The sequence below is a fragment of the Brachionichthys hirsutus genome, chromosome 14, assembly GCF_040956055.1.
Source record: "Brachionichthys hirsutus isolate HB-005 chromosome 14, CSIRO-AGI_Bhir_v1, whole genome shotgun sequence".
In the NCBI taxonomy this organism is placed as follows: Eukaryota; Metazoa; Chordata; class Actinopteri; order Lophiiformes; family Brachionichthyidae; genus Brachionichthys; species Brachionichthys hirsutus.
In genome coordinates this window covers 645,527-661,101 of record NC_090910.1, presented here as the reverse complement: position 1 = coordinate 661,101, position 15,575 = coordinate 645,527, and the positions used below count along the sequence as shown (strand labels likewise).

At 44.6% G+C, this 15,575-nt stretch overlaps 1 protein-coding gene across 1 annotated transcript in view; it reads left to right on the top strand.

Moving 5' to 3' along the window:
- The window catches only part of LOC137903834 (phospholipid phosphatase-related protein type 4-like), a 38,980-nt gene continuing 23,405 nt past the window's right edge, over window positions 1–15,575 (top strand). Inside the window, exon 1 of the mRNA XM_068747993.1 lies at window positions 1–72. Coding sequence (XP_068604094.1) covers window positions 1–72 — 72 coding nt within the window. The remainder of the gene's footprint in view (window positions 73–15,575) is intronic.

Below are 15,575 nucleotides of genomic sequence, written 5' to 3'. Positions count from 1 at the left end.
ATGCGCGCGCGGGAGAAGCGGGTCCCGACCAAGGACAGCATCAGCTTGCTGCCCTGCTTCTATTTTGTGGAGGTGAGTTGATGCTTCACGCTTCACATTGAGAACCGCCCTATGTATCCATGTTATAACGCTGCATAGGCTGAGAGCATGCAATGTAACGCGTTACATGACAGCGGCACAGCGCGGCCCCCCAGCATTGTAACGCGTTACATGACAGCGGCACAGCGCGGCCCCCACCCGCCCGTCTGCAGCTCAGTCTGACTCCTCATGTTTTACGGAGGCTGTGGAGCAGAAATGTCAGGAGGTCGTTGTGAGCTTCTTCAAACTCAAGCCTGGAAGGAACAACTTCGACTCCAAGGAAGTGATTTTGTTTGTTTGTTGACTTTCATGAACTTGATGGGAAGCTTGGGACAAATAAACAAATCAAAATGGTAAAATTCTAGTTATCAGTGATCCTACTGTCTGTGTTCCCGCTTTGATGCAAAATAAAACCTGGTTACTCCGGTCAGAACGCCGTTACTCCGGTCAGAACGCCGTTACTCCGGTCAGAACGCCGTTTCCAGTATGCTGGAGGTTTGCCTGCTTTGTAGAGATGATGATGAATATATTTATTAGATAGAATGTTAGAGTACAAGTACAGTCACAGAGTAGCATGTATTACAGTACAAGTACAGTCACACAGTAGCATGTATTACAGTACAAGTACAGTCACACAGTAGCATGTATTACAGTACAAGTACAGTCACACAGTAGCATGTATTACAGTACAAGTACAATCACACAGTAGCATGTATTACAGTACAAGTACAGTCACACAGTAGCATGTATTACAGTACAAATACAGTCACACAGTAGCATGTATTACAGTACAAGTACAGTCACACAGTAGCATGTATTAGAGTACAAGTACAGTCACACAGTAGCATGTATTACAGTACAAATACAGTCACACAGTAGCATGTATTACAGTACAAGTACAGTCACACAGTAGCATGTATTACAGTACAAGTACAGTCACACAGTAGCATGTATTACAGTACAAGTACAGTCACACAGTAGCATGTATTACAGTACAAGTACAGTCACACAGTAGCATGTATTACAGTACAAGTACAGTCACACAGTAGCATGTATTACAGTACAAATACAGTCACACAGTAGCATGTATTACAGTACAAGTACAGTCACACAGTAGCATGTATTAGAGTACAAGTACAGTCACACAGTAGCATGTATTAGAGTACAAGTACAGTCACACAGTAGCATGTATTACAGTACAAATACAGTCACACAGTAGCATGTATTACAGTACAAGTACAGTCACACAGTAGCATGTATTACAGTACAAGTACAGTCACACAGTAGCATGTATTACAGTACAAATACAGTCACACAGTAGCATGTATTACAGTACAAGTACAGTCACACAGTAGCACGTATTACAGTACAAATACAGTCACACAGTAGTATGTATTACAGTACAAATACAGTCACACAGTAGCATGTATTACAGTACAAATACAGTCACACAGTAGCATGTATTACAGTACAAGTACAGTCACACAGTAGCATGTATTACAGTACAAGTACCGTCACACAGTAGCATGTATTACAGTACAAGTACAGTCACACAGTAGCACGTATTACAGTACAAATACAGTCACACAGTAGCACGTATTACAGTACAAATACAGTCACACAGTAGTATGTATTACAGTACAAGTACAGTCACACAGTAGCATGTATTACAGTACAAGTACAGTCACACAGTAGCATGTATTACAGTACAAATACAGTCAAACAGTAGCACGTATTACAGTACAAATACAGTCACACAGTAGTATGTATTACAGTACAAGTACAGTCACACAGTAGCATGTATTACAGTACAAGTACAGTCAAACAGTAGCACATATTACAGTACAAATACAGTCACACAGTAGTATGTATTACAGTACAAGTACAGTCACACAGTAGCATGTATTACAGTACAAATAAAGTCAAACAGTAGCATGTATTACAGTACAAGTACAGTCACACAGTAGCATGTATTACAGTACAAGTACAGTCACACAGTAGCATGTATTACAGTACAAGTACAGTCACACAGTAGCATGTATTACAGTACAAGTACAGTCACACAGTAGCATGTATTACAGTACAAGTACAGTCACACAGTAGCATGTATTACAGTACAAGTACAGTCAAACATCCTGTCTAAGAGGAGCATTTCTAAAAAGCCCTTGCGGTCTTGTTTCCGTTGAAAGTCCTTCGTACATAAATCATTGACATTTAACAATACAAATAAAACTAATATTAAATTACTCAATTGATGCAAAATGACAATAAATTAAAAAGGCCCATAATATGTACAACGTTAGGTGCTCGAGATTTCTGTATTATCGACTGTGACCTTGCAATCATTAACATTTATCTCTTAGAGCGTGTCTTGACCCAAAATAATCGATTCTTTTAACAAGGTGTCGTGACAGATGATGATGTCGTTGGTTTTCTTTTTTTTGGACGGGAGAATTCGATTATTCTTCCTGATGTAGGGGAAGGGAAGCGTCTTACTCCTACTTCTTTGATAACATTTCAAATCTTTTGTTGTCCTGTGAAAACAAGTTCCAAACACGACATCGTGTTTCTGAAATGTTACTCTGAATTCATTGACAATCCTGGGAGGAAAATCGATGATGATGAAGCCAGCGTTAATCCAGAGAGTCTTCGGTTTACTTTGCAGCTGGTGATGAAGGTCGCCAGACAGACAGGCGGACTCCACTTGTACCAAAGCAGCACGGAGGCTCCTGAATACCGACGGCTCTTTGCAAACGAATAACTTTGACAAGATGAGCGCTCGGTATATGGAGATGAGGACATTCCTGTTGTTACTTAATCATCCCAACCAATGTGAGGATTTTTGAACATTGTAATATTGAGAATTGGGTTTTTGACAAGACTGCATCATTACCAGAGCAGCAAATGAACCTGGGAATCCTTCGTTTGCCTTTAATAATCGTTGGTATTTAAATCAATACACTGCAGTAATGATGAACTGGGCGTTCTAGCCTTTTTCATTCACTACATTTCTGTTCACTGAATTATTTATTTCACTCTTTATTCTTTTTTATAAACAGCATTTTAACTAGGTCAATGCTGAAGATTCATCTTACAGTGAGCCACAGAATTCCACTGCAAATGAAGAGCTGCGTTCAGATTCGTGCTGCGTTCAAATTTGAGCTGCGTTCAGGTTCGTGCTGCGTTCAGATTCGAGCCGCGTTCAGATTCGAGCCGCGTTCAGATTCGAGCCGCGTTCAGATTCGAGCTGTGTTCAGAATCGAGCTGTGTTCAGAATCGAGCTGCATTCAGATTCGTGCTGCGTTCAGGTTCAAGTTGCGCTCAAATTCGAGCTGCGTTCAGATTTGTGCTGCGTTCAGGTTCGAGCTGCGTTCAAATTCGAGCTGCGTTCAGATTCGAGCTGTGTTCAGAATCGAGCTGCGTTCAGATTCGAGCTGCCTTCAGATTCGAGCCACATTCAGATTTGTGATGCGTTCAGGTTCGTGCTGCGTTCAGATTCGAGCTGTGTTCATAATCGAGCTGCGTTCAGATTCGTGCTGCGTTCAGATTCGTGCTGCCTTCAGATTCGGCTGCGTTCAGATTCGGCTGAGTTCAGATTCGAGCTGCGTTCAGATTCGTGCTGCGTTCAGGTTTGTGCTGCGTTCAGATTCGAGCTGTGTTCATAATCGAGCTGCGTTCAGGTTCGTGCTGCTTTCAGATTTGTGCTGCGTTCAGATTCGAGCCGCGTTCAGATTCGTGCTGCGTTCAGGTTTGAGCCGCGTTCAGATTTGAGCTGCGTTCAGGTTCGTGCTGCGTTCAGATTCGAGCTGTGTTCATAATCGAGCTGTGTTCAGATTCGTGCTCCGTTCAGGTTCATGCTGCTTTCAGATTCGAGCCGCGTTCAGATTCGTGCTGCGTTCAGATTCGTGCTGCGTTCAGGTTTGAGCCGCGTTCAGATTTGATCTGCGCTCAGATTCGTGCTTCGTTCAGATTCGTGCTTCGTTCAGATTCGTGCTGCGTTCAGGTTCGTGCTGCGTTCAGGTTCGAGTTGGGTTTAGGTTCATGCTGCTTACCAGGCAGTATAGCTCCTCCAGGGCTAGCTTAGCATTAGCACGCGGTGGTATGTAGGCCGCTAACGATCACAGCGGAGCTGAGTTCTCTAGACCAGCGGTCCCCAACCTTTTTCCTGCCACGGACCGGTTTCATGCTGTGAATGTTTTTTGCGGACCGGGGGGGGGGGGGGGGGGGGGGGTATAAATAAATATTTAATATCAATAAATATCTACTCACCATTAATTGTAGTCCCAATAATTACTTCTGTCCTTCATGGTTTTTTGTTTCATAAATTCCACATTCTTGTTTTTTAATCCAGGTTCTTGTTTTTTAATCCGGGTTCTTGTTTTTTAATCCGGGTTCTGGTCTCAATGTGCCGAAGCAGAACTTTTTGAACCCTTCATTGCTCGTTAATGGAGCGAATCAGCTGTTAATACCCGAGTCCTGGTTTCTCTTCTGAATGAATGAATGAATGAATGAATGAATGAATGAATGAATATATTTATTAGATAGAATGTTAGAGTACAAGTACAGTCACACAGTAGCATGTATTACAGTACAAGTACAGTCACACAGTAGCATGTATTACAGTACAAATAAAGTCAAACAGTAGCATGTATTACAGTACAAATAAAGTCAAACAGTAGCATGTATTACAGTACAAGTACAGTCACACAGTAGCATGTATTACAGTACAAATAAAGTCAAACAGTAGCATGTATTACAGTACAAATAAAGTCAAACAGTAGCATGTATTACAGTACAAGTACAGTCAAACATCCTGTCTAAGAGGAGCATTTCTAAAAAGCCCTTGCGGTCTTGTTTCCGTTGAAAGTCCTTCGTACATAAATCATCCACAATTAACAATACAAATAAAAATAATAATAAATTACTCAATTGATGCTTTTATTTTTAAATTGAGACAGTGTCCCTCATTTCTGTCTCAAACAGATGCTGCAGGACAGCATCCCTCGTTTCTGTCTCAAACAGATGCTGCAGGACAGCGTCCCTCATTTCTGTCTCAAACAGATGCTGCAGGACAGCGTCCCTCATTTCTGTCTCAAACATGCTGCAGGACAGCGTCCCTCATTTCTGTCTCAAACAGATGCTGCAGGACAGCGTCCCTCATTTCTGTCTCAAACATGCTGCAGGACAGCGTCCCTCATTTCTGTCTCAAACAGATGCTGCAGGACAGTGTCCCTCATTTCTGTCTCAAACAGAGGCTGCAGGACAGCATCCCTCATTTCTGTCTCAAACATGCTGCAGGACAGCGTCCCTCATTTCTGTCTCAAACAGATGCTGCAGGACAGCGTCCCTCATTTCTGTCTCAAACAGATACTGCAGGACAGCGTCCCTCATTTCTGTCTCAAACAGATGCTGCAGGACAGCGTCCCTCATTTCTTTCTCAAACATGCTGCAGGACAGCGTCCCTTATTTCTGTCTCAAACATGCTGCAGGACAGCGTCCCTCATTTCTGTCTCAAACATGCTGCAGGACAGCGTCCCGCATTTCTGTCTCAAACAGATGCTGCAGGACAGTGTCCCTCATTTCTGTCTCAAACAGATGCTGCAGGACAGCGTCCCTCATTTCTGTCACAAACAGAGGCTGCAGGACAGCGTCCCTCATTTCTGTCTCAAACAGATGCTGCAGGACAGCGTCCCTCATTTCTGTCTCAAACAAATGCTGCAGGACAGCGTCCCTCATTTCTGTCTCAAACATGCTGCAGGACAGCGTCCCTCATTTCTGTCTCAAACATGCTGCAGGACAGCGTCCCTCATTTCTGTCTCAAACATGCTGCAGGACAGCGTCCCTCATTTCTGTCTCAAACAGGCTGCAGGACAGCGTCCCTCATTTCTGTCTCAAACAGATGCTGCAGGTCAGCGTCCCTCATTTCTGTTTCAAACAGATGCTGCAGGACAGCGTCCCTCATTTCTGTCTCAAACATGCTGCAGGACAGCGTCCCTCATTTCTGTCTTAAACAGATGCTGCAGGACAGCATCCCTCATTTCTGTCTCAAACAGATGCTGCAGGACAGCGTCCCTCATTTCTGTCTCAAACAGATGCTGCAGGACAGCGTCCCTCATTTCTGTCTCAAACATGCTGCAGGACAGCGTCCCTCATTTCTGTCTCAAACATGCTGCAGGACAGCGTCCCTCATTTCTGTCTCAAACATGCTGCAGGACAGCGTCCCTCATTTCTGTCTCAAACATGCTGCAGGACAGCGTCCCTCATTTCTGTCTCAAACATGCTGCAGGACAGCGTCCCTCATTTCTGTCTCAAACAGATGCTGCAGGTCAGCGTCCCTCATTTCTGTTTCAAACAGATGCTGCAGGACAGCGTCCCTCATTTCTGTCTCAAACATGCTGCAGGACAGCGTCCCTCATTTCTGTCTCAAACATGCTGCAGGACAGCGTCCCTCATTTCTGTCTCAAACATGCTGCAGGACAGCGTCCCTCATTTCTGTCTCAAACAGATGCTGCAGGTCAGCGTCCCTCATTTCTGTTTCAAACAGATGCTGCAGGACAGCGTCCCTCATTTCTGTCTCAAACATGCTGCAGGACAGCGTCCCTCATTTCTGTCTCAAACATGCTGCAGGACAGCGTCCCTCATTTCTGTATCAAACAGATGCTGCAGGACAGCGTCCCTCATTTGCACCTGTACGTGCACATTTCCTTGTGCATCTTGTGCACTTTTTCCCCTCCTGACATCAGAAGGGGAGCGATTTCTTCCAGACGTGTTTCAGGAGGTGATTACAGATCTACCAAACTACGAAGGATTGACTGGATGGTTTGTTTTGCTGTTTTGGGGTTGATAAGGACACAAAATCACCAGAATAGTGTAGAAACACGGGAAAAGTGAGTTTTAATAATATGGGACCTTTAATGCTAAAATTTAATATATTTTTCCTGACCTCATTCTGGATCAGAACCAGAAGACGTTGTTCATGATGGTTCATATCGGACCCCTTTGGTGTTTGGTGAGTGAATTTAATGCATAAATTCAAGATATGATTTTTTTGAAAAGGCCTCCATTATAAGTAAATGGGAAAATCTAGATTATTTTTTTTGTATCCAGACAAGTACAATATTTTCACACCCATAGGACGCGCCTAAAAGTCTTAGATTTTTTTCAAAATGTGCCGCGTGTCCATTGGTCCGCCTGGCCTATTTGTTGTTGTAAGGCGGACTCAGTCAGGCGCCTCGCGGAGTGATACACTACACATAGTAAACTATTATGGCGTGTTGACGGAAGTGGCTGCCGAGGCTGTCGGTCCCGCAGCAGAACACGGGAATAGAGCAGCGGAGAGAGAATCCAGCATTAATGAATCAGTGGAGGAAGAGGAGGAAGCAAGAAGAAGACCTGCAGCAACTCGGCTCCTGTGATCGGCAACTCCGTGCACGGCGATCTCACCGATACGGTCTAAACCGGAGTGAAGCTAGCTAACGCGCTAACGGGCTAACTAGCAAGCTAGCTTGTCAGCATCATCCCCATTGGATTAACCAAAGAACTCCAACCGTTCAACGTTAAACTGCGGGCTGCGTGGGAGCGCTGGATAACAGGAGAACACAGTTTCACTGAGAGTGGAAGGCAGCGCAGCGCCACCGTTTGACTGGATTGTAGCTGCTTTGGCTAACTGTCTGCTAGCATTGTTGTTCGAGCCTTCGTAGAAGCCGGCTTCATTTCCGAGGCGCCGCACGGCACGGAAAGAGACTCTGGCAGTGAAGAAAGAGGCCGGCATGTTTGACGGAGATCTAGCGCAGCTGTTCAATACAGAAACAGAGGATGAGGACTTTGATTACTTTATAGTAATCAAAGTCAAATAAATCAAATAAATTACTTTATAGTAATTTATTGTAATTTATGTAAGTTATTTATTGTCATTTTGCATCAGTGGTGTAATTTATTTTAGATTAATTGTTAGTTTGCACTGGCGGTGTAATAACATTTTATTTTTGTCTTTCTAATGTTACGTTGCATCAATTGCGTAATTTAATATTGGATTTATTTTTATTTGTATTGTTTTTTGTGGATGATTTATGTACGAAGGACTTTCAACGGAAACAAGCCCGCAAGGGCTTTTTTGAAATGCTCCTCTTAGACAGGATGTTTGACGTTATTTGTACTGTAATACATGCTACTGTGTGACTGTACTCGTACTCTAACATTCTATCTAATAAATATATTCATCATCATGATGGGTTTGATTAATGACTCTGTTTTGCTCCGGCTCTATTTTATAAAACGCGCACTAGTATGCTTGTTTGATGACGATTAAAGATGTGAGTACCAAACTCAGTTTTGCTCCTGCTTTATTTTGCGCACCTATCATGCCGGCGCCTTTTGAGCCGCGCGCCCTTTGTACGTTTGAAATACCGAAAAATCAGCTGTTAATGAGACTGCGGCGAATCACCAGGTGCGTCATAAGGTCGTGAAAATACGGTACCCCTATTTTTTAGAAAAATCGCGACAGTATCCACAATCTGGATCTCATCTGAATTATATTTGGTGGATAGATAGAGACCCCCACCAGACATGACTGTGTCAATTTCCCTACACTTTGCTCAATAATTAACCGAGATATTGAGGAACACATTTTCAAGCTCCAGTGACTGTCACAGCTTGAGGCAGGCCTGTGCTTTTTCCACACACTAAATTCTTCTAACGGCCAAGAAAACGGCAGAGCTCCTTCTCCAACACGTCCTCCTCCATGGGCTGTTGGTGTCGTGACTGACCCGGGACCCCAGTTTAGGTCCTGTTTTCGGTCAGAATTCTGCAGTCTTTGGGAGCGAAGTTCAGTCTGTGATCCGGATTCCACCCCGAGACTAATGGGCAGGCAGATCGGATGAACCAGGAGCTGGAACCCACGCTGCGCTGTCTCACCTCCCGCACACCTTCCTCCCGGTCCAATCAGCTCCTGTGGGTCTAGTATGCTCACAACTCCCTTTCCAGCTCGCCCACTGGACTCTCCCCCTTCAGTTGCTCCCTGGGGTACCAGCTGCGTTTATTCCTCGAACAAGAGGATGAAGCCAGCGTCTCCTCAGTCCAGGCCTTCATCCGCTGCTGCAAGCGGAACTGGAAGCAAGCCCGGTCCGACCTCGGGAGTTCCTCACGGTACCAGCGGATGGCCAACCAGCGTCGAACTTCTGCTCCTCGATACAGCCCTGGACAACGGGTGTGGCTCTCCACCAGGGACCTGCCGCTCCGGGTCGACTCCAGGAAGCTGGCACCCAGGTTCGTTGGTCCGTTCCCCATTTCCATGATGATCAGCCCCACTGCCGTCCACCGCCGCCTCCCTCGCTCCATGAGGGTTCACCCTACCTTTCACATCTCCAAGATCAAGCCAGTCAGCGAAAGCCTGCTCCAGCACATCTCCAGACCCCCGTCGCCGCCCTGGCTGTTCGATGGGGCCCCTGCCTACACCGTGAGACGTCTCATTAAGTCCCGGCATTGAGGGAGAGGGTTATGGTCGAGAAGAACACTTGCGTGTTGTGGGTCAAGGCACCGGATATCCTGGACCTGCCCCTCATCAGGGGCTTCGATTGGGACGAGCCTGAGGGAACGTTGAGAGCTGTTCTTAAAGGGGGGGATTTGTCTTCCTGATCTTCCTGATTGGCCGGTTTGTGCCCTGATTCCTGGAACTGCCTCTTTGCCTGCCCCTGCCCTGATTTGTCTGCTGATCCGCACTGACTTCCTGGTGTTTAGATTCCCACTCTACAGTCGTGTATTTGGGTGTGCCATAATCCAAGATCTCTTCTAGATTATGCACAGAATGTAATCATCTGTTCCTGGTAACATTCCCAACATTTCCTGTAAATGTCATCAAGATCCACCTTTAACCTTTTGAGGGGTCTTTTTCAATCGGGGTCCTTCTCCCTATTTCCATTCTCTGGAGTCGGTCAATGTTCATTTTCATTTAGGACAGTGTCTGTTTTCATGAAATCCTGGCTCTGCCTTTGGGTCCTAAATGTTGAAGCACACACATGTGGATGATCCATTCAGCACATGAGTCATGAGCATGATGTGAAACAGTAAATGATATTGGATGTTCTTGGCCTGAGTCCATTATGCTGCATATTCAAATGAACAGGATGTGACATGGCTAACCTGCACAGTTCTCCTCTGAAGTCCAGAGCAACCTGTGCTGCTCCTCGAGTGGCTACTGAGTAGTTTTGCTACTGACCTACATTTCTCAGATTCACAGGGGGGAGGGAAGCAGACCTGGAAACGGTGCCTGGGCTGCATCCTGCAAAGCCATGTAGCCCAGGGGCCGGAGGACACGGCGTGCAGAGGAGGCTCAGGAAATGATGCTGGCAATGGTTGTATGGAACAGCCTGTCCTCTGTGGACATCTCCGTCAGTCATTGAGCCTGTCCTCTGTGGACATCTCCGTCAGTCAGTCATTGAGCCTGTCCTCTGTGGACATCTCCGTCAGTCAGTCATTGAGCCTGTCTTCTGTGGACATCTCCGTCAGTCAGTCATTGAGCCTGTCCTCTGTGGACATCTCAGTCAGTCATTGAGCCTGTCCTCTGTGGACATCTCAGTCAGTCATTGAGCCTGTCCTCTGTGGACATCTCAGTCAGTCATTGAGCCTGTCCTCTGTGGACATCTCTGTCAGTCATTGAGCCTGTCCTCTGTGGACATCTTTGTCAGTCCTTGAGCCTGTCCTCTGTGGACATCTCAGTCAGTCATTGAGCCTGTCCTCTGTGGACATCTCTGTCAGTCATTGAGCCTGTCCTCTGTGGACATCTCTGTCAGTCATTGAGCCTGTCCTCTGTGGACATCTCTGTCAGTCCTTGTAATGAAAATATTAAAAGGGATGTACGAACAAAGTTGGAGCATTTCAACGAATTCAAACATTTTATTTCGGTTCACTTTTCAATGATAGAGAGACAAATGACAATACTTCAAAGGCTTTGTAACGCTGATGGACAGAAAGGGGGTAGACTGAAACAAACACTTTGAAACCGCCCCCTTTTCTTACAATAACATCCCAAAACCTATTTTTTGACTATGCAAGATAGTGATAAAGTTATTTAAGAAATTACCCAATATACCGGTACATATATATATATAGTCTTCAAACCTTATAAACAATATTTCCCATTTACAATCTTCTTGTACATTTATAAAAAACATTTACAGAATTACTTGCTTTAATTTTATATGTAAACTCATTCCAGACGCATACAGATTGTATTTTCATTTCATGACCTTTATTTATCCAACCAAACGACGCCCTGCCCAGAGGCGGCAACACAGAACAGAGCAACAGTTACAATACACAATAAACACACAGTACAGTTACAGTACTACAAACCACATTAAAACACCTGCACTCATCAGTAACCACAGATTGGAAGGACACCTTGAATGTAGAGAAAGGAATTAAGGTACGAAGCTTCATTGACGTTTACAGCTCATTCCAGCCATTGGGGGCGGAGAAAGGGAACGAGGAAGGAGCAAGAGAAGTCCGGACTCGAGGAGCCTCCAGGGTTCAAAGGTCACTGGACCTCAGGTGAGGAGTGTTGTTAGATATGATGAGAAGTGAACAAAGGTGTTCTGGGTTTCCCTATGATTGTTTTAAAACAATCATAAGTCAGCATAGATCACAGTGGTGAGTGTTGCAGGTACGATGACATCCAATTCACAAAGGTTTTTTTGAGGCTGTCCTGTAAAGGACATCACCATCACTGTCATTTCTACCAGATTGTGCTCTGCCGGGTCAGTGAGCGATCATTTGTTGCGATTAGGGCAACACGATGTGGCCTAAAACCAATCTCAATATTTTTAGGCTTGATAGCGATATACGGTATATATCTCGATATTCGGATTTCTCCTCTAAGTCACTATTAATGCTAAATTCAACACTTTGAAGCATAAAATGACTCGAGTGTTAGAATTGAAGCAGACCCTTCTCTTGGATTGGGGATTAGACAATCAAGTTAAGTTCAGTGAAGCTTTTATTTCAAACCGGGCTGCTGCATTTAAAAAATAACAATAAATAATGTCCTGGTCGTTGTTTGCTTCGGTGGACTTCCTGGATTCCTTGACATTTTATGTGATGTAGGAGGAGACGTGGACGTGCGGAGTCTGAGGTGGATGCGTTTCAGGTGGTGAAGCTAATGTCTTTGTCACTCCGGCTGTAGAAACAAGCACCACCTGCTGGTCAAAGTCAGTGTCTTCGTGTCTGGCGCACTGTTACCCTCGCCGAAGGGGAGGCGAGGGTATTGCAATTGGGTCCGTTTGTCTGTTTGTTTGTCTGTTTGTTTGTTTGTTTGTCTGTTTGTTTGTTTGTTTATTTGTCTCTCCGCGCGCATAACTCAAAAACTAGTAACCCAATCGACTTGAAATTTTTACATTTCACTTCACTTTTATTGATTTGTCCCTCGGAGGGCATTTTGGTTTACAGCAGTTCCACACACTTTCTACAACATTTAAGGGACATGTGAGACAAGATTTCTAACATTTTAAGAGCAGCATTGTTGTAAAGGTGCATAGGTGTAAGCAAGGTTCTGTCCGTGGCTCGGTCCTCTCCGAGAATGGCGTTGCTCTGGATCTGGATCCAGATTCTAGAATTTTTTTTACATCTGGAATTGTGCCTGTGCTGTAACATGGGAGTGTCACTTTAATAATAATAATACTACATTTTATTTATATAGCGCTTTTCTAAAAACTCAAAGTCGCTTTACATGTGCACATAAGATAAAAACAGCAAATCAATACAGACAATAAAAGAGGAACTTGAAAATAACTTTGATAACATTTAAAGATCTAAAATTATACATTAAAAGCATTGTTGAACAGATGTGTTTTTAGTTCTTTCTTGAAGGTGTTCTTCGTGGTTGGGGTAGTGAGTTCCAGAGTGTGGGGGCAGCAATGGGGAAGGCTTTGTCTCCCCAGGTTCGGAGCTTGGTCCTACAGGGGAGGGACACGAATGGCATGATGGGAAAAAGAGTCCAGAAGGTGTCTTGTAGTACGCAGGAGACAAAAATATAACTTGACGTTACTGAACCGAGGACTGTAATTAAAAGTTGCCAAACAAAGATGAACGTCCAGTCGTTCATTTCATTTCAGGGGTGCAACATAAAAGTTGTATCTTGTGTTGGCTCTTCTGCAGCAGCTCGCCGGTTATTTGCTTCTTCCATTTCTGGTGAAGACAGCTTCCGGTACTTCGCTTCGTCGTCTCAGCACATACGACACAGGAGACACGTGAATCACTTTCTTTCGGTACACCCTCTCCTGTGCTCCGCTCATCCAGCACCAACTTACACAGGGAGGTTCCGCCTTTATTCACACACAACACAACAGGGCGTAACCTTCCGCCCAACTCAGCCGTGGCAAGTAGTGCCAACCTCAGCACACATTAATAGTGGCAAACATCGCTCTCAACACCCCCACTCGATGGCGCCACTCACTTTGCTAATGCACTAGTTACCAAACATATATTCACTGAATTTTTCAATTTTGGCCCTTGCGGCAGATTTTGTGAACACATCTGCGACCATATTTTCAGTTGGACAATACACCAAAACAATTTTACCCTGCATCACATTGGACCTGATGAAGTGATACTTAATGTCCACATGTTTGCTCCTCTGGCGATTCACAGGATTTTTTGCAAGGCGTATAGTCCCTTGGTTGTCCTCAAACACTTTTGTGTTTGAGGACAACTGTGATCCATGTCCTTCAGTAGTTGAGTCAGATAGAGCGCTTCTTGAACAGTAGCTGCTAATGCTACATATTCTGCTTCACAGGTTGACAGTGCAACCATTTGCTGCTTCTTTGTTTTCCATGAAACAATAGCACCGTCCTGACTTAGGCTGAAACAATAGCCTGTAGTGCTCTTTCTGTCCTCTGCGTCATTGGCCCAGTCGGCATCTGAGTACCCCATCAACTCAGGCTTTGTGTCACTCTTGTGATAACACAACTCACGGTCCTTAGTCCCTTGTAAGTACCTGTACACATGTTTTAAAGCGGTCATGTGCTTCTCCCTGGGATTTGACATGTACTGTGACAGTCTGCTCACAATCCAGCAGATATCTGGCCTTGTACAGGTCATGATGTAGATGAGGCTGCCCAGCATTTCTCTGTATTTTCTCTCATCTGTTTTGTCCCCTTCCGGAGTCAGATCACATTTGGTTTCACTCGGAGTGGCTCTGGCTTTACACTCAGCCATCCCAAATCTTTCCAGTATTTTCCCAATATACCTGGATTGGTTCATTTTAATAGCACCCCCTTTTTGAGTGAAATCAATTCCAATGAAATGAGAGAGATGTCCGAGGTCTTTCATTTTAAACTTACTCTTTAGTTTCTCTTTGACCTCATTTGAACACATTCCACTGCTGGCAGCCACAAGTATATCATCAACCCATACAACAAAATCACTTTTTCTTTGTCAGACAGTTTAGTGTAAATACAGTGGTCGGCTTGACTCTGCACAAACTCATTCTCGATCAAAAACTCATGGAGCATCATGTTCCAATTCCTGCCAGACTGTTTAAGTCCGTAGATCGATTTGTTCAATTTACACACAGGTTGTACACCATTCCTTCCCTTAACCTGAAAGCCTTCTGGTTGGTCCATGTACAGTTCACAGTCAATAGGTGCATGCAAGTACGCTGCCTTAACGTCCATCTGGTTTAGTGTCAGGTCATGTTGTGCAGCGAGTTGCATCAGCACACGTAGTGATGTTAAGTTAGCCGTTGGTGAGAATGTCTCTGAGTAGTCAAGTCCCTCCACCTGACTACCCCTTTGCTACATACCTGGCTTTGTATGTCTCACTCCCTTTGTCATCCTCTTTGAGAGCATAAACCCACCTTCCCCCACTGTCTGTCTACCCTCTGGTAACGGTACAAGTGAGAAGGTGTCATTCTCTTTAAATGAAGTCATTTCATCTTTCATTGCCTCCTTAAAGGTCTGTGGCAGCCCAGCTGTAGCTCTGTAACAGTAGTCAATTGTTAACTCACTGCTCTGCACTGCACACACATAGTCCTCTAAGTATTTAGCCTTATTTCTGGGTCTACCTGCAGCACGAGGAGTCTGTGTGTCAGAGTCTGGCTCTTCCTCCGTGTCTGAGCCTTTAGGCTCTACTTTCTCCGTCTGTGATTGACGCGTTTCACTCTGTATAGTTACCCACTCTACAAAGTGATCCTCCGATTGGTCCGTGTCAGTCTGTGTCTGGCTCTCAGTCACCCTCTTTGTGAAGAATTGGACCAGTCGGTGTTTCTGAACCTTGTTTGTCTCTGGAAAATAAATCATATAAGCAGGTGAATGGCGGTCAAAACCAACAAAGATTCCCTTCCTCCCTTTTGGTTCTAACTTTTTCCTGTTCTGCTCATACACCACACACTCAGTACCAAACTTTCTCATCTTTGACAAATCTGGTCTTTTTCCTGTAAAAAGGAAATAGGGCGTCTCTCCCGTTCTTTCGCAGTAACACCTGTTCCTTATTATTGCGGCTGTCCT